The 26,475-nt window shown below is 40.2% G+C and overlaps 1 protein-coding gene across 1 annotated transcript in view; it reads right to left on the bottom strand.

Annotated features, from left to right (window-relative positions):
• Positions 1-6,348: 6,348 nt before the first annotated feature.
• The window catches only part of LOC140477010 (myosin light polypeptide 6-like), a 29,534-nt gene continuing 9,407 nt past the window's right edge, over positions 6,349-26,475 (bottom strand). Inside the window, exons 4-7 of the mRNA XM_072570092.1 lie at positions 17,268-17,441; positions 10,243-10,320; positions 9,499-9,543; positions 6,349-6,604 (exon numbers count right to left, since the gene is read on the bottom strand). Of these exons, the coding sequence (XP_072426193.1) occupies positions 9,515-9,543; positions 10,243-10,320; positions 17,268-17,441 (281 nt within the window). The 3' untranslated portion in view covers positions 6,349-6,604; positions 9,499-9,514. The remainder of the gene's footprint in view (positions 6,605-9,498; positions 9,544-10,242; positions 10,321-17,267; positions 17,442-26,475) is intronic.

Genomic DNA, 26,475 nt, shown 5'->3' with positions numbered 1-26,475 from the left:
AATATAGAACAGTACAGGCCCTTCAGCCCACAATGTTGTGCCGACCATTGATCCTCATGTTTGCACCCTCAAATTTCTGTGACCATATGCATATCCAGCAATCTCTCAAATGTCCCCAATAACCTTGCTTCCACAACTGCTGCTGGCAACGCATTCCATGCTCTCACAACTCTCTGTGTAAAGAACCCGCCTCTGACATCCTCTCTAAACTTTCCTCCAACCAGCTTAAAACTATGACCCCTCGTGTTAGCCATTTCTGCCCTAGGAAATAGTCTCTGGCTATCGACTCTATCTATGCCTCTGGAGACTGGTACAATTGCATCATCTGAGTATATGAATAGGAAGGGTTTGGAGGGATATGGGCCAAGTGCTGGCAAATGGGACGAGATTAGGTTAGGATATCTGTTCAGCATGGATGAGTTGGACCGAAGGATCTGTTTCCGTGATGTACTTCTCTATGACTCTATGACTGTATCGGCCATGATCATGATGAATGGCAGAGCAGGCTTAAAGGGCCGAATGGCCTCCGCTTGCTCCTGTCTTTTATGTTTCTATGTCTTTTGTTCTATTGCACAGATTTGAATACATAATCACATCTAACAATTCAGTTCCAAACTGAATGCATGTTGTGTTTTTGAAGGTGCAATCTTTCAGATTAGATACCAGCTGCATGCACACTTAGATTTACAAGAATGAAAGCAGTAATTTTCTGACAAATTTATCTTTTAACCAACATCGCTAACCACCATCACTAAAACAGATTATCTAGTCACTATTAATATTTGTGGATGCTTGCTGTGTGAAAATTGGCAGCTACATTCAGAAGTATTTTATTGACTCGAAAATCAAAGTGCCTCCACTCCTCTGCCAAATTTCAACCAAAACAACAAGATAATAATGGCACGGTTATGTGGGAATAGACATCAGGAAGGAAATCTGCAGAGATAAAAGAAAGAGTGCCTTTTGATACGACCTTTGTCAACACCAGTTCCAATAAAACCAGTTTTCAAGAAGAAATCAAATATATTTCTTCGGGCTAAAGGGATCAAAGAATATGGGGAGAAAATGGGAACGTAGTACTGAGTTGGATGATCAGCCATGATTATATTAAATATGGAGCAGGTTCAAAGGGCTGAATGGCCTATTTCTGCGAAATAGTCAATGTTTCTACTGTACAGCTAATGAAGTACTTTGGAAGTGTAGCCACTGTTATAATTCAGGGCATTTAGGGATGAAAATGGAAAGGGAGATGAAAATTATAAGGAATAAAGAGGGGTGAGATGCATGTCAGATGAATTCTAAGAACAGGTCAGATACAATAGATTGAGAGAGAAGATGATGAGGAAAATAAAACCAGCAAGGAGAGAATACTAGAACGGCAGTTAACATAAAAGGTAACCCAAGAATCTTCTACTGGCTCATGAATAGTAAATGGCTATAAAGAAATGGTGGAATGAACCAAATTAGAGGTAAATGTAGTATTCATAACTCATTAATTATGGATAATCATTAAGGTAAAAGTATAATACCAAAAAGGAATTGGTATTAAGCAATCTGATGGAGCTGCTGGTTGATAAATCTCCAGATCCTAATGCACTTCATCGCAGAGTCTTAAAAATAGTGGATAATAAGGTAGTAGATGCATTAATATTAATTTTTTTTAATGTGATGAATTCTGGAAAGGTTCCATTATACTGGGATATAGCAAATATATTCTCTCTATTCAAAAGAGGAAGATGGCAGAAAAACAGAAACCATGGGCCAGTTAGCTTGACATCTATTGCAGCAAAATTATTAGGGTTGTTATAATGAGGCTCTTGAAAAACTGAGGCATTTGGGAAGAGTCCACATAGCTTTCAGAAAGGGATATCATGTTTAACCAATTCACTGAAATTCTTTGAAGGAGCAACATGAGCTGTGAATAAAGGGAAGTCCCCATTAATGTACTGTACTTGGTTTCCAGAAGGCATTTGACAAGATTCCACTTAAAAGGTTATTGTGCAAAGTAGGAATTCATCATGTCGGCAATAATATGTTAAGAAGATTGGCTGGCCATCAGAGAACAGAATACGCTTAAATGGGATTTTAAGTTGGCAGCATGTGTCAAGTGGGGTCTGTTCTAGGCATTCAAAGTTTTGCAATGTATGTCAATGACTTAAATAGAGGATTGAAGATTATATATCTACATTGTGAAGATGACATAAAGAAGATACAGACCAATATAGTAACATTAAGCAAGTGAGGAAAAATTTGGTAGGTGGAGTACAAGGCAGGAAAATGTGAAGTTGTTTATTTTGACAGAATGAGTAAAGAAACATGGTAGCAGAATTTAAAAATGGCTGCAGGATCTGGGTGTTCTAGTGCATGAGTTATAAAAGGTTAATATGCAGATATGACCAACAATGAAGACGCTAATTGGATGCTACCCTTTATTACAAGAGGAATTGAACATAAACGTAAAGATATTATGCTGCAATTATTTGAGGTACTAGTGAGACCACATCTTGAATACTGTGTGCAGTTATCATCGCTTTATGTAAGGATGGGTGTAAGTGCATTGGAAACATTTCAGAGGTGGTTAACTATATTAACACCTGGAATGAGCAGATTGACTTTTGAAGAAAGACTGGGCAGGCTGGGCTTGTTTTCACTCAGGTTCGAAAGAGCGAGGGATGATTTGATTGAAGTTTAAAGTGAATATGGAAAGAGCGTTTACACTTGAAGGCTAATGCAGAACTATAGGCCACTGTTTTAAAATTAAGGGTTACCTTTTTGAGACAGTTGGAACTCTGCTTCAGTGAGCAGCGGAGGTGAGATTATTGGATATTTTTAATATGAAGGTAGATTGATTCTTGTTAGGTTGGGGAATCACAGGTTATTGGGAGTGATTGGGAATGTGGAATTCAGAACACAAACAGATCTTATTATCTGGTGGAACCAGATTGACGGGCCAAATTGCCTACTTCTGCTCCCAATTTGTACATTCATGCATAAGGTCCTGGGCACCCCATTATAGGAAGATGTGGACATATCGGAGAGAGGGCCGAAGATATTTACAAGAATGGTTTCACGGATTAGAAACTCCAGCTCTGAGGATTGAGTGGAGAATTAGGGAAGGAAAAGGCTAAGTGAGTATTTGACAGAAATTTTCAATATTTATGGAGATCTGGATTGAGTAGGTAAGGTGAAGCTGTTTCATGAAAGATTGAGAATGGGAGGCTATAGATTTAGAGTGATATTCAGAAGAAGCCACTTGCATGTGACAAGTGGTTTAGATCTGGAATGCATGTCCTGCAATTGTGGTGGAGACAAGTTCAATTGAATCAAGATGCTATTGGTTTTATTTGAATAGAAACAATGTGCAAGAATTTGGGGAAAATGCAGCAGAAAATGGCATTAAATCATTATGTTCATTTGGAAGGTCAGGCAAACATGATAGCCCAATTGGCCTCCTGTGCTGGAACACTAGACTTTCTGTTCACCATGTAGCTGCATGTTGTACTATTGGGCAGAATTTTGGGAAGGGTATATAATCTGATCATGTGTTCAAAGGAAAAGAGATGGGAGGTCATGAGGAATAGATGCAAAAATGACCATTGAGGCAATTCACAAAACCCATTTGATTTTCACTGTCAATGCCAAGTACAATGTCTGGGAGTTAACATGGGATGCCAGCTCCCATTAAAACTATCCCTCTATTCCATCATACTGGATCAATAACTGGATTTGTCCAGAGTAACAATTGTACCATGCAGTCATATTTGCATGATCTATCATTCTGACCACTGTCCATGCAAACTGATGTTATCATGGTGATAGGCAGTCTTACATTTGCAAAGAGCTGATATTTATGCTTATATGATGGACCAAGACTAGAATAGTTAATAAGTAATTTGTATCCATGTTTATTAAGAAAGAAGTTGACAAAAATATTAACAGAAGCAGAATAATTAGATGCAATGGATATGGTGAAAATTGATAAAGAGAATGTGGTGGATATTGTCTATCTGTATTTTAAGAAATATTTGACAAAATTCCTCAAAATAAACAAAACTGAGGCTCCTGGAACAGGAAAGTCCATGTCCAATTATTATAATTTTTAAAAATTTGTTTAAAGGCAGATCCAATGCAGTGTGGTAAATGGTTATTTTTCAGATTGAAAATAGTGGTGCTCCCCAAGGATCAGTACTAACATCTTACCTTTTCTTGTGCTACATATAAATAACTTGGATCTTGGATCAATGATTAGAATTTCAAAACTTACTGGTAATGTGAAACATGAAGGAGGGGCAAATGGTGAGAATGATACAATTGCTTCCAATTTGACACAGGTGGGCAGAACGAGAGGTCAAATGAACTTAATGTGAGAAATGTAATATGATATATTTTGGCAGAAAGGTTGGACAATGTAGATTAAATAGTGCAGTTATAACAAGTGTGTAGAAACAGAAGGATTGAGGATATATGTGTCTTTGAAGATGACAGGACATATTGAAAGAGTGGCTATCAAAACATATGGGATCTTTGGCTTCATAAATAGAGACAATGAGGCAAGCTATGCCAAAAATTTAAAATGCTTTCCATCTGGTCACCACACTTTAGGGAAGATAATGATTTGAAGATGCCAGTGTTGGACTGGGGTGTACAAAGTTAAAAATCACACAACACCAGGTTATAGTCCAACAGGTTTAATTGGAAGCACACTAGCTTTTGGAGCGACACTCCTTCATCAGGTGATTGTGGAGGGCTCGATCGTAACACAGAATTTATAGCAAAAATTTGCAGTGTGATGTAACTGAAATTATATATTGAAAAATTGATTGTCTGTTAAGCCTTTCATCTTTTAGAATACAGTGATAGTTTCACTTCTTTCATGTGTAAATCACAAAACCCTTTTTTTAAAGTTGCATTCTCGGGTTAGCTGTTAACAATGGTGATAGCTAGACAATATGTTGAAGGTGTTAACCCCCTGTGTTCTCTGTCTATGACCTGATGTTTAGATTGATTCTAATCTAAAAAGTGAGATAACGGAGTTTTACATAAATTCATGCAGTTTTTGAGCTCAGAGTTCTACTTGAATGTATGCAGTTTTTGAGCAAAGTGCAATGTAACTCTGCAAGTACTTGCTATCACCATTGTTAACAGCTAACCTGAGAATGCAACTTTAAAAAAAAGCTTTGTGATTTACACATGAAAGAAGTGAAACTATCACTGTATTCTCACAGATGAAAGGCTTAACAGACAATCAATTTTTCAATGTATAATTTCAGTTACATCACACTGCAAATTTTTGCTATAAATACTGTGTTACGATCAAGCCCTCCACAATCACCTGATGAAGGAGCGTCGCTCTGAAAGCTAGTGTGCTTCCAATTAAACCTGTTGGACTATAACCTGGTGTTGTGTGATTTTTAACTTAGGGAAGGTATGAAGCCCCTTGAAATGAAACAGAAGAGACTGACCAGAATAGTTCCAGGGATGAGATAATTTAGTTAGGTTGGAAAAGCTGAGATAGTTTTCCTTGGAGCAAAGGATATTGAAACGATAGATTTGTATAAGATAATGGCAGGTTTGGATAAGGTAGACAAGAAAAAAATATTCCCATTATTTGAAAAGGGCAAAGATTTAAGATTTTAGACAAGAGTTGAAGGTGGTATGTTAGGACAGACAGCTTACACCACGAATAGTAATGCAATGTAATGATTAGAACTAGGGGCAGGTGGATCTCATTGACTGCAAGATCTTTGATTTGAGTTGTTAACCTGGGTCAATCAGGGAGCCCTGGCTGACAGATATCAGTCAGAGATTCAGAGTCTCCTCATTCTTTGAGCAAGCTAGTCAGAACCAATGTACTGTACACATGTAAATAAAGGGTGACTTGGTGATGGGATATTGGCCTCTGTTGAGTTACTTCAGCTACCTGAAAGTTGCCACCCAAAGGACATGTATTAAAGGTGAATACCACGTGGATAAAAGGAAACTGAAGGACAAACACATTTTTCACACAGTAAATGGTTAGCATCCAGAATGTGTTGCCTGAAAGGGTGATGGAGACTGATTCAGTGATGACTTTTGGATAATTACTGGAACCATTGGAAAGAAGAAAATATGCAGGCTACAATGAAAAGGTGAGAGCATAGGTCTGGCTGAGTTGTCCGTACAGACAGCTAGCACAGACACAAAGAGCTGAGGGACCTCTTTCCATGCTGTCACTGTGCACCTGTCTATTCAGCTTCCCAGAAAAAGCTTCTAGCCTCAAGTATGTTGTGCAGATTTTATTTTTAACACATCATTCTGGACTGAAAGCATCTTAAATACATTTGTTTAAATAATGACTGATCTCATTAAACCATTTCAGAGGTTGATTTTATTACTCAGAAAATAATTACGTTTGGGCCGTTACAAGGAAATCCTTGATGTTAGTTACTGAACAGGATTACAGAGACAGACAAATAGAGAGAGAGCAAAACATTTTAAATATATAAATGTTGCATGGGATTTGAGAGCTGTTTGGAATCACCAAACGCTGTAAGAGAGAACAGTTTCATTGGGTGACAGTCTTGTCAGTCAAAAGGAGGGAATTCAGTGAGAGGCTGGAGCAGTTCTGAAAAATTAAATAAAGAGAGATATTGCTGTTATAAAGAAAGACAAAGGCAACAAAACAAATCCGCAAAATGTCAATGGACTACAAGGAAAATGCAAAGAAATATGGCTTTTTCAGAAACATGCTCAAATACAATAAATTACTTTGAATCTTAGTGATTTTTGTAGTTGAAGAATTTCGTTCACTATTTGGGAAATCCTTTCTTTAGATTAATCCTTGGGATATAGGGACCCTGGTAACATTGTTATTTAGTGCCTGTCCTTAGCTAACTTTGGGGCAGCATGGTGGCTCAGTGGTTAGCACTGCTGCCTCACAGTGACAGTGACACAGGTTCAATTCCCGCCTCATGCAACTGGAGTTTACACATTCACATTGTGTCTGTGTGGGTTTCCTCTGGGTTCTCTGGTTTCTTCCTACAATTTAAAGATGTGCAAGTCAAGTGACCTCGCCATGCTAAGTTGCCACTGAGGTTGGGTGCATTGGTCAGGGTAAATATACCGTAGGGGAATGGGTCTGGGTGGGTTACTCTTTGGACCATTGGTGTGGACTTGTAGGGCCAAGTGGCCTGTTTCCATACTGTAGGAAATCTAAACTCTGAGGAACAGTGAAAGCTTCTTGAACAATTGCAGTTCATGCAATAAGGCGCTTTTCTGAAGTCACTATGTTGGCAGTTCCAGAATATTAATCTATGGATGACAAAGGATTGGCTCTCTCTGATCATTTTTTAATGATTAGCAATTTGTGTGGAACTTGGGAGTGATGGCACTCCCATGCACCTACAGCTGTGGTCCTTATAGTTAACAGAAGACATGGGATTGGGAAAAGCAGTTGAAGAATTCTTGACAAGTTGTTGTAATGCATTCTTAAGACGTAGGAGCAGAAGTAGACCATTTGGCCCACTGAATATTCTGCACCATTCAATGATCGGTTCTGGTAATCCTCAACTCCACATTTTGGCCTTTTCCTCATAACCCTTGATTCTTTTAGTGATTAAAGATTTTTCTATCTCAGCCTTGAAAATACTTAATAAACAGATTGCAACAGCTTTTCGTGGTAAAAAATTCTACAAATTCACTACCCTCTGAGAGAAGATATTTCTTCTCATCTATGTCAAGTGTCCCCTTATTCTGAGACTATGCCCTTTGCATCATATAGTTAATGCACACTGCAGTCACAGTAATACCTAATGATAGGGGAGGGAGTGGATATTTAAATCAGTGGACAGGATGCCAAGTTGCTTTGGCTTCCCCAAATGCTTTTATGTCCATTGATGCCTCTTATTCTGCACGTTTCCTATTTGTGACTTTATTATTATTATTATTATTTTTATTCAAAGGTCATGACCCATACTGATAGCATCATATTTAATTCTTGTCTCCTTTTGCCTCTATAAGTGTCTACGGATCTTCTTTTTGTTACTGCTTTTCAAATAGGAAGCTTCATAAGCCATGTGAAATGTCTCTAAGAGTTAACTAAATTATGTGAAACTGGAGTGACGGATAGATCAGACCAGACATTGACAGCTGGTTTCCTTTCCTGAAGGACGATGGTGATCAAGTTATATTTTAATATCAATTTCCTAAAACCGTTTCTAGCTCACAGCTGGGGGCTACAATAGTGTAATGGTTATGCAACTCGATTTATAGTCTCATGAATGAGCTTAAATCTCACTGTGGAGAGATTTACTTCTCATTAGTGAAAGATAAAAAGAAAGCTTCAGCTCTGCTTGCTCCAGGAAGTTAAAAATCCATGGGGACAATTGCAAGTAGGTTGAATTTAAATACTTCGAGGAGAAAGTGAGGACTGCAGATGCTGGAGATCAGAGCTGAAAATGTGTTGCTGGAAAAGCGCAGCAGGTCAGGCAGCATCCAAGGAGCAGGAGAATCGATGTTTCGGGCAGGAGCCCTTCTTCAGGAATGAGGAAAGTGTATCCAGCAGGCTAAGATAAAAGGTAGGGAGGAGGGACTTGGGGGAGGGGTGTTGGAATTCCCCCTCCCACTCCACCAAGGACATGCAGGTCCTTGGACTCCTCCATCGCCAGACCATAGCAACACGACGGTTGGAGGAAGAGTGCCTCATCTTCCGCCTAGGAACCCTCCAACCACAAGGGATGAACTCCGATTTCTCCAGTTTCCTCATTTCCCCTCCCCCTACCATGTCTCAGTCCCAACCCTCGAACTCAGCACCGCCTTCCTAACCTGCAATCTTCTTCCTGACCTCTCCGCCCCCACCCCACTCCAGCCTATCACCCTCACCTTGACCTCTTTCCACCTATCGCATTTCCAACGCCCCTCCCACAAGTCCCTCCTCCCTACCTTTTATCTTAGCCTGCTGGACACACTTTCCTCATTCCTGAAGAAGGGCTCATGCCCGAAACATCGATTCTCCTGCTCCTTGGATGCTGCCTGACCTGCTGCGCTTTTCCTGCAACACATTTTCAGCTCTGAATTTAAATACTTCACTGGCACTGGTAATTGTGAGCAGCCTTGTTGACAATGAGAAGTTTCTAGACCATTTCAAAGAGCCATTTAGAATCAAACAATTGATGTCAATCTGGTATCTTACTTAAACTAATTGGTTATGGTCAGAAATTCCTTTATTTCTTCAGGCAAGTAAGGAAAACTAGGCAACAATCTCAGGAGATTTGTCCAAGAAATGGTGGTCCCAGTGAGAGTTGGAAAATTCCGGTATTGAGCGTAACCACCCAGTTTCTTCTGAGAATGGCTTTGTTTACAGGAGGTTGAAACTTTAGCCGTTACATGCCCTTTGGGGGACTTCAACAACAAGCCAGAGCACTCTGTAACATTTAGTCCCAAATCCTATTGATCAAGTTATCAACCTCAGCAGCAAAGCCGATATTAATTCGATATTTGAAGGAAAGGAAACATGCTTACCTATCACTTCTAGTCTTCAGCCAGCCATGATGTGCTTTACAAAAGCTGCAAAGTAATAACAAAATTGATTAATAATGTCGAAAATTTAGCTTGAAATGAGATTACAGTCTTGGTTTCCAGTTTATCAATATCAGTCAGGAGTTTCAATATTGTAAACACTGCCTACATCAATTATTTCACTGGTAAGGCCATAAGCTTCTGGAGGGACTTTGGTAGCCATAAAGCTAGCAGTGAGCTTTACAGGAAACCAAGCCTCATGGATAGTACTGAGCTCCCACGTGTCCATTGAAAACTATTTTACTCTCCAAAAGGGTCCACCTACCTTGTTGTGGTAGCTGAGTGAAGATTATAAAAGAGGAATTCTTTCTTCCACTGACTTTTTTTATAGAAAAAGCAAAAGTGTGGCTTAATGGATGAACTATTTACAATGAATATTCATTATTCTGAGATTGCAGATATTTTTGTAGTGTACAAAAATGGGACATGTCAGCAGCTTCACAGCCAAACCTGATTCACACAAGTACATTTTCCAGCAGGAGTTGCCAATAGCACTCAGAACTGAGAATCTGGGCGATGTTTGTCCCTATATCATTCAAAGGTGTAGAAATCAAATGTAGTCTCCCAACTAAATACAAACTCCTGGCGTGTAAACCAGCGATTTTCCTGTACAGAATCACTCTGATCAAAAGGGCCACTGCTTTTATCCATTGCATCAGCTTCTGACACTGATGTTAATAAACCCACCTTCGTAACTGATGCAACCATTAGCATCTTCCTGTCCAGCCATCAGCTGTTCCACTTCATCCTCTGTCATTTTCTCACCTTTGAAAAACCATGAATGGTGATGTTAGCATCAAGAACAAAAGTAAACTCTCATCTTGAATAACAGCTGGAGGATCCAACTCATTCCTTTACCTTTTATTCTTCCTTTACACCCTGTTTCATTATTCCTGAACTATGATCCAGTTGAAAGGGAAGTTGTTGATTAGAGTTTGTGGGAAGTGTCCCTGACATCCTTTGGCTCCCAGTAAGTAAAGGGGAAAAAACCTAGGGTTAATTCAGGAACCTGACCTATTAGCCGCAGAGGGACAGAAGTAAACAAAGAGGAGAAAAGTGAATGTGTGTCTCAAGTGTTTTTATTGGTGGGCCTCTTGTCCTGATTGTGATATCACACCATAATATTTTAAAAAGTTGAATAGAGTTTAAGATTTAGGATATAAAAGCTGCTATCAATAAAAGTCACAATGAAATAAAAGATTGTCATAAAACATTCACTGGTACAGATGTAGGCCAAACTGTGACACAGTAGTGGCTCCTTTTAAAATGCTGTAGCAAGCAACTAGGTATGAGCAATAAATGAAAACACTGCAATGAAACCTATAATCTCAATCAGCCAATAAGCCTACATTTCAACCACTCATTATTGTGTAAAAACTGTCCTTTAACTTCTGACCTCAAAAATGACTCTCTAGGTTTTGACTTCTTACATATGTGAATATATATATAGGTTCAGCATGTTTATTTTGCGGAGGGTTTTCCCTTTGCACTGTGATCACTGTGGTGGTCAGACAGAACGTGGGCCTGTTGGTTAGTGGGGAAGTTGGTATCGTGGTTACTGTTATCACACTCAGGTGAGGCAGTCAAGGAGAGCTTAGATAGAAAGGAGCTATCCAGGTTGCACCTTCCCTTCTCTATCTACTGCTCAGCCATTCAGCGTATCACTGGAGGCAGGCCCTGTCCTTTCACAGTATGCAGCAGGTCACTAAGAATCTTGACGTCTGCTCTGCTGAGTAGGCATATGGTTCCAGCATTGATAGGATGGCTTCAGCCTGACATATTGACCCATGGCCAAACAAGAACTTCCAGAGTTGGCAGGAACTCAGGATATGCAGTTCTGGGGTGTTCTGTTAGAGCTATAGCAAGAGTCTGGATTTTTTTTAGACTGCATTTCCCTCCATTCAACCCTCTACATCAAATTTAGGCTTATGATTTGTAAAGAAATGACCAAATAGGGTGCATTTTCTTCAGCAGTTCAGAGTTCAAAAGTAATTTGGAAACATCAGACTTTACAGGCAGAACCAAAACTAAAAGTTTTGTCGAAGAACAGTATGGACTGAGTACACATTCTGGCCTGAAATATTAATTCATCATGGAGTTTAGTTCACTGTTAAAGGTAAACTCTTTTTGATGTCTTTTCAGGTTGACTTATCTTCTGGCACTGTTTGAAGGAAAGGAATTCTCCCATGTCATGGCCGAGATTTCTCCATAAACCTTACCAAAGTAACAAAGAAACTACTGATTATCAGGTCATTCATCCATTTGCTATTTGTGGAACATCAGAATACACTTCATTGCTGTTTTTGACAAGGGAACAATGCTGACTGTACTTCATTGGGGTAATTCTCTGGCTGTGATTCAAGTCAGAGATATGCGGTATATACACTTTTGGACACCCTTACACATTTTAGGCCGACAATATATGGTGATTTTCTGGGATTTATTGTCTATTATTTCCACTGACGGAGGTCTGATGGACACTGAGCAGAATAAGATGAAGGATGAACCATTGTCAGAGTAATACTGGTAACAGTGAGAGCAGAGCGTAGCAGGATAAATCTTTTAGACATTACACGAAGTTTTGACTCCAAACACTTCATGTGTTCATAATGTGAACTGGGAAATGGTTTAGTGTGTGCTGAGCCAGCTATTCTCAGATAGTGAACAATAACTATGGTGCTACAACTGGTCTAAGCACCTTTGGGCTAAGGTTTCTGCTCCTAACCACACTCTCATGAGACTTATTAGAAAATGGGGTCATATGCAGGTGTGGATTCAGGAAGGAATTAGGTTCTTCTCTGTGATCAAATTAGCTGCTGACAATGAAGGGGCATTGGGCAATTGAAATTGACTAAACGATATCCAAGTGGGTCTCTGTGCCTTAGGTTGTAACCTACCCACCTGAAGCTGGGAATAATAATATCTCTAGTAGCAGATTGGAGTTTGAAGATACCATCGGGCTCCTACTGTAAATTTACATCAGGTTACATGTGCTTTAAAGCACAGAAACAGACCATTCAGCCAAGCCTGTCCATGCTTCACTTGAACCTCTTCCCATTTTTGCTCATTGAAATATTTCATAACCAACTGCTCCCTTCTGCCTCATGTGTTTGGCTAGTTGCTCCTTAAATGCATCTATACTATTTATTTCAACCATTTCCCGGAGCTATGAGTTCCATCTTCTCACCATTCTTTGGGTGAAGAACTTTACTTTGCTTTTACCTGAGGAGGAAGACCTGCTCCCATCCCAGTCTGAGGAAAATAGAATTATTATTTATACAGTGGTTTCTTACGTCCCATTTCAGATCCAGTGGAGTCTGTTAAAAAGGCTGTCATTCAAAAAAACTCATTGGATGCTTTATACATTACAAGCCTTGCTGTATTTACTACAGAATCTCAGAATTATTAAATCACAGAAGGAGATTCATTCCATCATGTCAGCACTGGCTCTCTCAATGAGCATCACACTTAATACCACCCTCCTGCCTCCTCCTTGTAACTGTGCAAATTGTTACTTTTCAAATAACAGTCTTCCTATCCAAAGGGGGTCAGATTGTGAAAGTTGTTGCTGCACCAAATGTGCCAGAGGCAGTAGGTAATTAAGTGTGTTTCTGAAGACAAATCATTGAGGAATATAGTGAGAAGGGATTTGGTGGCAATAATCTATCAGAAAAGTTCAGGTTTGTTAAACTCAATGGCATTTTCTTCTCCTTAAAAAGAAGTATTCTTATACTGGAATCTATTACATTGCTAGAATTTAGTAGGGTAGAGGGAAAGAAAAATGACATTTGCAGCAAACTGTTTTTGATAAACATAACCCTCCTGCTGTTCACCAAACATTTGAGAAGGTCAGATCAGTCATTAAATATCTTAGCCCCCTCCCCACTCCCCCTGTTCTCACCCTGTCTATGATGTTGGAGGTCACTTTGTCCTAACGTCTGTTTCTATTTTAGTTCTTCTGATCTAATTCCCAAAACATCTTTTGTCCTTCACCCCTCCCTCTCCACCAGTAAGTTGGCAAATGTCCCAGGCAGGTGCAGAGAATGAGACAGCACCCCCTCAGCCTATTCAAGGGCGTATTAAAGTATGTATGTTGCTCGGCGGTAGTGGGGATTTTTTTGAATGAGCTAAACTCTCAGAAAAACCCTTGGATGCCTGGAACAGAGTCCAGGCTCCCACTGTGATACAGACTGAATTTGCCTCTTAACTACTTCTGATTAGTTTTGTTTCCCTCAGTTCTTTTCCAAGAAAAGGTAATCAAGTCCATGACAAGTCCATCAAAACCAAACATCCTTTGCAGATATTAATATCTTCCTCAATTTCCTTAGGTGGCAGGAGTTTCCAGTCATTTATCGGTGTTTGCATGAAGAAACTATTTCTGAATCTATTCTAAATTTACTTTTTACTCATATCTTTTTTAAAGTAACATTCAGACTGTGGCAGAGAGTTACATTGGCACAATAGGATTGATTTTGACTTGTATGGGTAAGCAGTTAAAATGGAAGCAACAACTTACCCTGCTAGTCCCATGGGTTGCCATTTTGTCCTGTCCCTTTAAGCAGGTGGACCAGACAGCTGATTAAAATAGCAGCTTTTTAAAAAAAATGTGCGGATCAGTCTCTGAGGATGATAGCGTAGCACTCCAGTAATTTTAGTCTGAGGATACTCAGGTGATACTGTTGTGCTTTCTCCATGAAAGCTCCTTTCCAAACAGCACCCAAATGACATTGACCTGCTAGAGAGTAGATCCAGATCCTTATAGGTGCTTAGGCCTAAGCTGGGATCCACAGATCGATGGCACCCCTGCAGAGTAATCCCAGGAACTAAACTCTCTTGGGCTCTGTGCAGTAGAGTGATAGTACTCAGTTCACTATCCATACAACCAACCTTACCAGGAGTTAAAATTCAGGCTGATGCATCCAATGGCCACTTGTTGAGTTGCAAACAATGAATAAGGTCTTTCAGCCCATCTTAGTTCATCCATCTGCATTCTACATTTCATCTCCTTAAATGGTAAGGGAGTTTAACCATAAATGATTACTGAGGCAAAACAAGTGAGTGACAGTTCCCCCACACAGATGGGGGCAGGTTTTTGACCCAGAAACAGTCCTGAACTCTCTTATCTGCACCTTGAGAAAAATATCTACAGTGCTATTTAGAGATGAGTTCAACAAGTATTTGAAAAGGAACATAGTGAAAAGGTGGAAGGGTGGGAAAATGGAGGAAAACTGGTACAACACAAACCCTGGTGAACTATGAAATAACTCCGTAAAAACAAGGGCTGCAGATGCTGGAAGCCAGATTCTAGATTAGAGTGGTGCTGGAAAAGCACAGCAGTTCAGGCAGCGAAATCAACGTTTCGGGCAAAAGGAAGGGCTTTTGCCCGAAACATCGATATTACTGCTCCTCGGATGCTGCCTGAATTGCTGTGCTTTTCCAGCACCACTCTAATCTAGAGTGTGAAATAACTCCACAGAGGCTGGAGTTCTCCAGGCCTGACTAGATCGACTGGGCTTATATTGCTGGAATTTAGAAGAATGGGAGAGGGGGATCTCATAGAGACATATAAAATCCTATGCCCATGAGCAAGATGCACTTCCATCATTCGCTGGGACCTGCCTATCTGGCCCTGGCAAGATCTCGGACATAATTACCTGAGTTTTGGGACATTCATTGTTCCTCTTCCTTTCACTTCCTCCCTATTGCCTGTAGCTAGTATAGAGGTGCAGTCGTCCAATTGACTAGCCTGCTTCTGCTTCTGCTCCTGTCCTGAAGAAGGGTTACACTTGAAATGTTGACTTCTCCACCCCTTGATGCTGCCTGGCTTGCTGTGTCCCTCCAGCCTCCTACCTGCTCCTGGAGAAGGGCACTCATCCTCACTTCATATTAATTCGTGGGTCATCACCTGAAAAGTTAAAGTGGAGCAACCCAACTAAGCAGAGAAGAACTTGCTCCTGAAATTTATACTGAAGTGTGGGCAATTCCATTTTTAGCATATGATCTAGCTACAGTCAATTCTTATTTAAAGTTGTCACTGTGTCCCTGAAACTCAAATAAGTGAATCATTCAGATGTAAATGTATTTTCCACATCTTTTTGTCTTTAGAAAAAGAATGTACAAGTTGAAAGATCAAACAATACATTACAGCTGTGCGTTCCTAGCTGAAATAACTTACAAAAGAGAACACCTCATTACTTTTAAAAGAAATACCGTACAACATACCATTATCCTCTCTCCAATCCAGGAAATGAAAATCCACTCGCCGTATTTTTGGGTTGACCACCCTCCATCTAGTGGCAGAAGGTAGTCAGTACAAGGAGCTGTACAGTTCCTGCACCGACCTACTTTTGCCACTAGGTGAAGGCCTTTGGTTCGAGTTCAGAGCCACTTTCAGAAGAAGGACTTTCAAAGGCTGTACCATCAAAGGGAGAAGTGGGGGGATTAAGGGGCAGGGGGAGGCAAGACTTATGATGTTGGCGGTGCCATTTAGACTGTAAGGGATAAATTATATCTTCATACTAAAAGCAACTTCAGGCTAGTGTCAGGCACCTTGTAAACAGGAGACAATATTAATGAAAACATTCTCAGAAAGGCTTGGGAGGAGATATAGGACAGAAGCTGTTAAAGGCAGCGACATCTAGGGTGAGAGTGATCCTGACTGAATGAAAGAACTTAATAAATTAACCTAAGACACTGAAGGGGATATTTCTTTTATCTGCTGTGTATGAATAATGATTGGAGTGTGGAAAACACTAAAAAAGATAATCAACTTTTCTGTGCGTTTCAGATATTTGCTTTGGTGTAATAACTGAGAGAGATCTCGTTTTACCTTGCTCAAATAGAACGATTGTTAAGATAATGAAGTAACAGAAAGATTTGACAAGGGAATTATAGCTAATGTCTGATAGACTTTCAAAAGACAAGTACCACTTGGCATCAATGAACAAAAATGTGCTACAGTGCAGAACAAGGATTTTTGACTCATTGTGTTTGCACCAGCTCTCAAAACGTCTTTGTGCCACTCTTTCACCTTTTCCCTATACTTTGCCACATTGTTCAGTATCATAATCATCCAGTATCCTCTTAAATGCTTCAATGAACCTGCCTCCACCACACTTACAGGCAGAGCATTCCAGACTTGAACCATTCAATGTGATCACCCTTGTTTTGCAAATCACTTGAGCTTGAGCCCTCTCTTATTTTACAAGAGGGAACAGTTTCTACCTATCTACTCAATCATAGCCAAGATCTCCTCTTGGCCTTCTTTTTCTCCAACAGGAATCTCCTAACTTGTCCTTAGAACTGATCTGTCTCATCCCTGGAACCATTCTTGCAAATTACTTCTGAATTCTCTCCCATTTGTATATATCCCTACTGCAGTATATCACCAGAACTGTAAACAATACTCCAGTTGAGGTCTCATGAATGTCTTAACAAGTTCAACTTTACCTCCTTGCTCTTGTATTCTATACCCATCATAATCAAATCCAAAACTATTTGCTTTATTAACTGCTCTCTTCACCCATCCTGCCAAACGAAAAATATAATAAATAGTGGCAAACAAATAATGGGCAACAGGTTTAAGATCTGGAGGACTCCAGTTCAGGGACAATCAATATTGTGTTGTTGCCTCTGAATTTCATGAGGCAAGTGGCTTTGAACTTACACTTTTTGACACTTAACCAGAACTCAATTGGTACTGAGATACACACCCAATGTAGCTAAGACGTGGCGAAGTTCTGCCCCCATTACTTTGCCATTTCCTTCCTTGTCAAACACTCTCAGACCTTCAACGAAGTCTTCAAATGTGCCTTGGTCCTTAACCTTGCAAATATGTTGATGCATTGGCAGAAAGGTGTCAAAGTCCAACATCTTTGAGTTCATCTCTGGAAAATAAAGTAAGTTAAAAGTACTTTGTATTTTAAAAGTAATTATAAGAACAATGCATAACTGGGTGCAACTTGCATGTCAAATCACGTGAATTGGTAAGCTGAACAATCAATGTCTGATACTGTATGTTCATCCAAAATGTTGCAAGGGAGAAATGTCATGGATCTGAGCTGGAACAAATCAGTTGTCATTAATTATATCATCAGACCAATGCTGTTTGATTAGATTTGACTCAAAAGTTCTAACCAGGAGGGTTGACCTATGCTTTCAATACAGAGAGAATACAGGTACCATGTGGAAGCCATATGGGTTTTTTTTTAAAAAATCAATGTTACACAGAGTCTTAGAGTCACACAGCAGGGAATCAAATCCTTTTGTCTAACTAGTTCATGCCCAACATAATCACAAACTAAACCAGCCCTACCTGCCTGCTCCTGGCCCATATCCCTCTAAACCTTTCCTATTCATGTATCCATTCAAATGTTTTTTAAATGTTGTAATTGTACCCACATTCACCACTGCCTCAGAATGTTCATTCCACACACAAATCACCCGCTGTGGAAGAGCTTTGCCACATATGTCTTGTTTAAATCTCTCTCCTCTCACCTTAAAAATATTCCCCCTTGTCTTGAAATTCCCCATCTTAGGGAAAAGGCAACTACCATTAATTCTATCTATACCTCCCATTATTTTATAAACTTCTATCAGGTCACCTCTCAACCTCCTACACTCCAGTGCAAAAATTCCCAGCCTATCCAGCCTTTCTTTATAACTCAGACTTGCCACACCCGGTTACTTGAAAACCTGAAAGTGTCTTGGGAAGGCATTGCACATCTCTGAGAACTAGATACTCTGTGGTTAAGTTTTGGACTCAGCCTCCTCCCCTTGCCTCCTCCCGATAACAGGTGGGAAAAGGCCAGGGCAAAGTTACATTTGACAAAATGAGAAGCTCAAACTCATTGTGCCATGACCATGTCTATTTTGAGTTTAACCACACGGAGTTTATTGTTGGGTGAGTAACTCTCTGTGCAAAGATAAGTTGGTAGCAATGATGTGGAGGTGCCAGTGTTGGACTGGGATGGACAATGTCAGAGGTCACATGACACAAGGTTACAGTCCAACAGGTTAATTTTAAATCACAAGCTTTCGGAGTGCTGCTCCTTTGTCAGCTGAAGTGACTTCACTTAACTAAGGAGCAACACTTGTGATTTTAAATAAACTTGTTGGACTAGTTAGTGAGGACCACAGATGCTGGAGGTCAGAGTCGAGAGTGTGGCACTGGAAAAGCACAGCAGGTCAGGCAGCATCTGAGGAGCAGGAGAATCAATGTTTCAGGCATAAGCCCTTCATCAGGAATAAGCTGATGAAGGGCTTATGCCTACTTCTTGGATGCAGCCTGACCTGCTGTGCTTTTCCAGCGCCACATTCTCAAGTGTAACCTGGTGTTGTATGACTTCTGACAAAGATACGTTGGTCATCATCAATTTAAATGGCTTCTGTGCCTCAGACTTAAACATCAGCCAAATTAGGGTCAGAAGCTCCCAGAGTTCCTTTTTCCTTATTCACTCATAGCATGTGGGTATTGCTAGCTGGGCTAGCATTTGGTGCCCATCCCGACTTGCCTTTGTGCCTTTGAGAAGGTGGCAATGAGTTCCTTCTTGAATCATTGTAGTCTATTTGGTATAGGTACACCCACAATACAGTCAGGGACAAAGTTCCAAGATTTTGACTTGATTTGCTTCTAGACTAAGGGAAAAGAAATTTCATACATAGGCCCTTAAACAAATCTGCTATATTTTTTCCCTTCATGAATCCAATCACTCCATCCATGTCATCTCTCCTTTTTTATCTCTCCTTCTTCAATCTCGATATTACTGTGATCTCTCTGATCCTGTAATTTCTGCTACATGAGTCTGCTGAAATGCCCTGGTTATTTATCCAACTCTGCCAGATCACCATCCCTAATGTTGCCCATCTCCTCCTCAATCGTTTCCTGTGGGCACTTGCCTACATTATTTTCTTGACTGCCATCTCTGCCCATACCCCCATCTCTCCCACTTAGCAATCTCTTCGTACAATGTGTACTTGCTATTTACTGTGATCCACCTCTCCCATTGATTTCTGACTCTTTGTGCTCCCTCTTTCCTGTGATCTTAACAAATCTGTGATGTTTCCTCATTTGATCAACTCTCCAGATGATCTCACCTTCCCTGTGATGTCATCAAATCTGTGATCTCTCTTCTTGCAATCTCTCCACCTCCAATCATTTCCTGTGATATCTAATCCAGTTATTCTCAATCTGTGATCTCTCCTCCCTGTATTCTCTTGCTCTCATCTTCTCCTGAAAACTTTTGGACTGATTTCTTCTCCATGCAATTTTGACCTTCTCTGCAATCTCCCCCCACCTCTCCCATTGATTTCTTTCTCCTTGATCTTCCCTTCTTTGCAATATCTTCCAATACTGCAAAAACATCCTTTCTTAGACTCCCCTCCATCTTGCGATTTCATTGTCCTTGCAAATCACATACAGTATGCAGCTACAGCAAGTGGTCAGGAAGGCAAACAATATGTTGACTTTTTACAGCAAGGGGAATGGAGCTGAAAGTTGGGAAGTTTTAATGCAACACTTTAGGTCTGTGATGAGACCATGTTTTGAGTACTGTATACAATTTTGGCCTCATTATTTGAAAAGTATGTCATTAGATTAGAAGCAGTCTAGAGAAGGTTCACTGAATGTATTCCTGGGATGAAAGGCTTATCTCATGAAAAACAGATTGGGAGGTTTAGACCTATACCCAGTGGAGTTTAGAAGAATGACAAGTGATTTCATCAAAGCATAATAGATCCTAAGGAGACTTGGACACTGTTATGTGTGAGACTAGAACTAAGGGACTATTTAAGAATAAGATGTCTTGGGGGATCCAAGATGGTGGCGACCCAGCAAGTCTGAGTCTACAGTGCTCCTCCCAAGACTTGGGCAAAGTGGGTCACCTACCCCCACCACACTCACCAAATCATTTAAAATAGTTTTTACTTAATGTAATTAGTTGTTTGGTATTGAATTTAAACAATTTAATCTCCAGTAAAAATGACCAAAGGGAAGGGAGCCCGCAGCTCTCAGCAAGCAGGAACCCCTCCCCCACCCTCTCCAGCTGCAGCTGAGGCGTCCGCAGCCGCCCCGGGGGACTTACCTACGGTGGCGAGCCTCGTGGAAATAATCTCCAAACTGAAAGTGAAGATCGACACTTTCATTGAAGAATCCCAAAGTCAATGGGACTCTCTCTCGGCCGCGCTGCAAAAGCACGACCGAGACATCAAGGAAATCGAGCGCCGAGTTGGACGGACAAAGCTAAAGGCCGCGACCTCCGAGACTATAGCAGAATCGGCTGTGAATCGGGTCCGGACTCTCGAACAGCGAGTCTGGACCTTAGAGAACCACATTGACGACCTCGAGAATCGAGGTCGTTGAAAAAATATTTGTTTGCTGGGCCTTCCCGAATGGGAAGAGGAAGGCCAGCTTACAGTGTTCCTTGAACAGTGGCTTCCACAGCTGTTAAATCTGGAGGCTGGATCAGGGTGGAATGGGCCTACCAGGTTGCAATGCGCTGGCCCGGCTCAAACCAGCATCCCGTCCAGTCCTGTTCCGGCTGCAGAGCTACAAGGAGAGGCAGATACTCTTAGAAGCCTCCAGAAATCTTGGAAAAGATCCCCAAGCCATGATCTATAAAGGATCCAAGATCATGTTATTCCAGGACTTTTCCCCAGCTCTGGTCTGAAAGAGGAAGGCGTTCAATGAGGCGAAGAAGTGTTTAAGGGACTTAAATATTCAGTATTCCTTGTGCTACCCAGCGACGCTACGTTTTAACCATGAAGGGTCCGTGTATAACTTCGGATTGCCAAGGGATTTTTGGACTCTCTTAGATAAATTGTAAGAGATAATTGATGTTGGTTTGCTTTCCCCCCACCCCGGTTTACATCCCCCCCCTTTATTTTATATATTAATCCTTTTTCTTACCTTACTGTTTAATATTATCTTGGGGGGTGGGTAGAGGGATTTATTTATTTGTTCTCTACTTAACGATTTTCTCCCCCCTTGGTTTTTTTTGATTATTCTATATTTATATATTATATGTATAGGCCAGGGGGTCTAGTTAATGTTTTATCTCTGTCTCCATGAGCGGGGGGTTGTTTTCCCTTGTTATTTTGTATTACTATATTTAATTATTACTTGTTGAGGCTGTAATTTTATAGTTATATATGTTTATACATGGTATTAACATTACCAAATATATCCAGGTGTTGGTGTGGGTGGGGTGGGGGAGGGGGTAGGGTGTTCACTGTTAACTCTAGCTCTGTAGTATATTTGAATTTTCTTCATCCCATTGAAGAGCGCCTGGGTCAAGGGTGGGGCACTGGTTGGGAAAGGATATGTTGGACTTTTGGAAAGGAAATGATACCCCCTGGGAACAAGGGGGAACATTTCCATTTAAAAAAGTTTTATATTGTTTTTATTTAGAAATAGTTTTTTTGTTATACTGTTGTGAATGTATTAGAGAGCCCCTTTTTTGTGAATTTTATATACTCTATGCTCAGGATGTTCTGGATAAGGTTTCCCCTCCCGAGGGGTCTCGGACTTGCCCAGACAATTATGGTTGATCAGTCAGTTAAGTGGTGCACCTGGAATGTCAAGGGGCATAATTCACCAGTCAAAAGGAAGAAAATATTATCAAATCTCAAGAAAGAAAGGGTTGATATAGCTCTCCTTCAGGAGACACACTTATTGGATAAAGAACACTTGAAATTATGACAGGGTGGATTTGATCAGGCCTTTTTTTCTTCTTTTAGCTCAAAAAGCAGGGGAGTTATTATCCTTATTCGGAAGAATTTCCCTTTCAAAATCCTAAATCAGATAAAAGATGAATCTGGATGCTATATTCTGATTAAAGCCTTTATAAATGGAGAGGAATATGGGATTTTAAATTTGTATTGCCCCCCGGCACATCCTTTTAAATTTATAACGGAAGCCTTCTCAAAATTGATGGCTCTCAGTGCCCGTCATGCAATTATAGGGGGAGACTTTAATTGTATTATGGATCCAGAAATAGATAGGATTCCAAAGAGTATCCTAGTATCTCCCAGATCTAGACAATTGGTGCATTTGAACAAAGAATTAGGACTAGTAGACGTATGGAGATGTCTTCATCCACAGGGCAGAGATTTTTCTTTTTACTCCAATCCACATAAATGTCATACCAGAATTGATATGTTTTTTGCCCCTTCGACTTTTTAAAATTCCATATCATCCTGTAAAATAGGTAGTATAGCAATTTCCGATCACGCTGCTGTATATATGGAAACTAAGGCGAGGAACAATGGGTCATCCCCTCGGCATTGGCGTACCGGCCCCTTCCTGATGAAAGATAGTAAATTTGTAAAGTACTTCTCTCAAGAATTTAAAACTTTTTTAGAAATTAATTTAGGTACGGCTAGCAACCCATCAATGATGTGGGAGACCATCAAAGCTTACGCGCAAGGTTTGATCATCTCATACTCAGCAACCCAGAAAAAATTAAAGGGAGAACAACAGCGTCTGCTTGAATCTCGCTTAAAAGAGGCTGAAACAGCATACGCTGACAGACCTTCTATTATCAAATTGCAAAGGATTACGCCCCTTAGGACAGCTCTAAACACCATGCTTACCCAAACGGCTAAGAGGGAAATATTATTTGCAAAACTAAGATTATATGAATTTGGCGACAAACCTGGTAGTTACTTTGCATTTCTTGCAAAGAAAAAAAGGCCCCTCAAACTATCACGTCTATCAAGGAAAGTACGGGTATTTTGACTCATGATCATAAAAGGATGAATGCAATCTTTAGAAAATTTTATTCTGATTTATGTAAATCGCAGGATTGTGAAGACAGGACTAGGAGGATGCAATCATTTTTAAAACATTTAACCTTTCCGGGCCTAACTCCGGAACAGGTATCGGTCTTAAATGCTCCCCTAACAATCCAAGAAATACTTGATGCAATCAGGCAACTTCAGAGCGGTAAGGCACCTGGCCCAGATGGTTTTCAAAATGAATTCTATAAAGAATTTACAGGAATATTGGCTGGTCCACTTATGGACATGTATAACTATTCATATAGTCAGGGCTGTCTTCCACCTTCACTGAAAGAGGCAAATATCTCTCTTATCCTTAAAAAAGGAAAGGACCCAGAAGATTGCGCATCATACAGACCAATATCCTTGCTAAATGTAGGTTTTTAAATCCTCTCTAAAACGTGAGCATTGAGACTAGAAAGGGTATTGCCACATATCATAAAGGAGGATCAGACAGGGTTTATTAAGGGCTGTAGATCATCCAATAATTTCAGAAGGGTTTTGAATATGATTCAAGCCTGCCATCAGGGAAAGATACCAGGAGTAGTAGTTTCATTGGACGCAGAAAAGGCATTCAATAGAGTTGAATGGTCATATTTGTTTTACACATTGGAAAGGTTTGGCGTTGGAAAGGTGTTTACCAACACTGTACAACGATCCCAAAGCAGTTGTGGTTACCAATGGATTAGGTTCGGATAACTTCAGTGTGGATAGGGGCTGCCGTCAGGAATGTCCTCCCTCGCCAGTGTTATTTACGCTAATAATTGAGCCACTAGCAGAAGATATACGGGCTGACCCTAATATAACGGCCCAGAGGATTGGTACAGGTAAACATAAAATTACCCTTTATGCAGATGATGTTCTTCTATTTCTCAGTAATCCCCTGATGTCCGTGCCTCACTTAATCCAAGTTATTCATACATTTAGTGCATTTTCAGGCTATAAAATTAATTTCTCAAAATCGGAGACTATGCCAATGGGTGACCTTGCTATGATACCCCACTTAGTGGACGGATCCCACTTTCCCTTTCGTTGGTCCCTGGAGGGTTTCTTATATTTAGGCATTTTTATTACCCCAGTATTTGGTCAGTTATACAAGGCTAACTTTGTACATTTACTGGAGAGGATAAGGCCGGACCTCCAGCGATGGGGAGACCTTCCAATTTCGTGGTTGGGTAGAATAGCACTAATTAAAATGAATGTCCTGCCCAGTCTCCTATATCCTATGAGAATGCTTCCGGTGATGCTGCCGAGGCTGGCACTACGTAAATTATATGGCTGGCTGGGTTCCTTTATCTGGAATCATTGACGGCCCCTCATTAAGCTGAAGAAGCTACAGCTTCCACAGGCAATGGGAGGATTGGAATTCCCAGATTTTAGGAAATATCAGTTAAGTTCCCTATTAAGTTACATAGCTGATTGGGTCTTGTCTGCCCTGCAATCAATCTGGCTGGACATCGAGGCTTCTGAAGTAAAATACCCACTTATTAACCTTTTATTTTAAGACAAGAGGAAAATCGTTACGGATCACTGTAAAAACCCTATAATACTAAACACAATTAAAGCTTGGAATATAATGTGGCAAAATGAGGGCAACTCACATAAAACATCCCCCTATGCTCCGATAGTGGGAGCATGGGGATTTCAACCGGGGTTTACAGATGCCACTTTTAAACTCTGGAAATCCAGGGGTATCTCATGTCTAGGGGACCTATTTAGGGATGGGGTCCTGATGTCTTTTGAACAACTGCGTCAGAAATTCGGATTACCTAATGGAGACCTCTTTCGATACTTCCAAGTTCGAGATTATATACAGAAGAAGACTACGTTATTAGATAGTCTTTATAAATCAGATAGAGAACGTAGAGTGTTATGGCCAATTGGGGTATCTTCCGTTAGTACTATTTATCATTTATACATGATGAAGTATCGGGAGATAGGGACAATCTGCTTAAAACATGGGATCAGGATTTGGGACTAGAAATATCTATAGAAACGTGGAATGACATTTGGGAAAACGCCAGAAGAATCACCATCTGCAACAGAACTCAGATTATCCAACTGAAGATACTTCATAGGGCCCATATAGCACTGGATCCATTGGCAAAATTTAAGGCAGGAGCATCTCCAATGTGTCCCAAATGTAAAATAGAGGTGGGCACTCTTGTACATTGCCTTGGACCTGTCATAAGATCCATAGATATTGGACTAAAGTAGCAAGTGCTCTGACAGAAATCTGAGGAACGGAAATTAGAGTGGACCCTGTATCTCTCCTTTTGGGCTTTTCGAACTTACCATCCCTGGATAGGCACAGGAAGAGATTATTTTCCATTCTCTCTTTCTGTGCCTGGAAAATATTTTGGTAAACTGGGTGGCTGAGGGCCCCCCTGGACTTTTGAATTGGCACAGATTAATTATGGAATGTATTCCCCTTGATTTCTTGAATTATATAAATACAGATATTTCGGCCATCCTAACAAGGGCTTTTATTTAATTGAGATGGCGAACTTGGCTGGTCCAGGGCCCCTTGGGAGAGGAATCCCGCACAAATATGGGTTTTGTTACGATTTGATGTTAATACGTTCTGAGCAGGTATCTCAGAACCCAATTTCTGTGTTATCCGTCGTTTTTTTTCTCTTATTTGAATAATGTAAGGGACTTAATTATACACTTTGGTTAGTTGTAGGTTAGATTAGTAATTAGTTGAGTTTTTTTTCTCGGTATTTTTCTTTTGTTAAATTTTGGTTATTATTTATTTAAGATTTAATTGTATATCACTGTTTATACTTGGGTTTTTCTTAATTTTGTAAACTTATAAAAACGTTAAATTTTCAATAAAAATATCTATTAAAAAAAGAATAAGATGTCTCATTTTAAAGATGGAATTAAGATATGTTTTTCTCTGAGGATTGTTAACATGTACAATTCACTTCCCCAATGAGCAGTGGAAGTTGGGTCATTCAATGTACTTAAGATTTAATTAAATACATTTCTGACTCGCAAGGGAATCAAGGGTTATAAGGGAAAACAGGAAAGTGCAACCGGAACCATAACTATCACTTTATGAATGATGGCGCAGGCTTGAAAGGCTGAATGGCCTACTTCTACTTGTAAGCCCTATATTCCTATGATTTTTCTAACCAC

Source organism: Chiloscyllium punctatum, chromosome 5, assembly GCF_047496795.1.
Source record: "Chiloscyllium punctatum isolate Juve2018m chromosome 5, sChiPun1.3, whole genome shotgun sequence".
Classification (NCBI taxonomy): Eukaryota; Metazoa; Chordata; class Chondrichthyes; order Orectolobiformes; family Hemiscylliidae; genus Chiloscyllium; species Chiloscyllium punctatum.
Note: the sequence above shows the minus strand (reverse complement) of the source record. Positions and strands in the feature narration are given on the sequence as shown.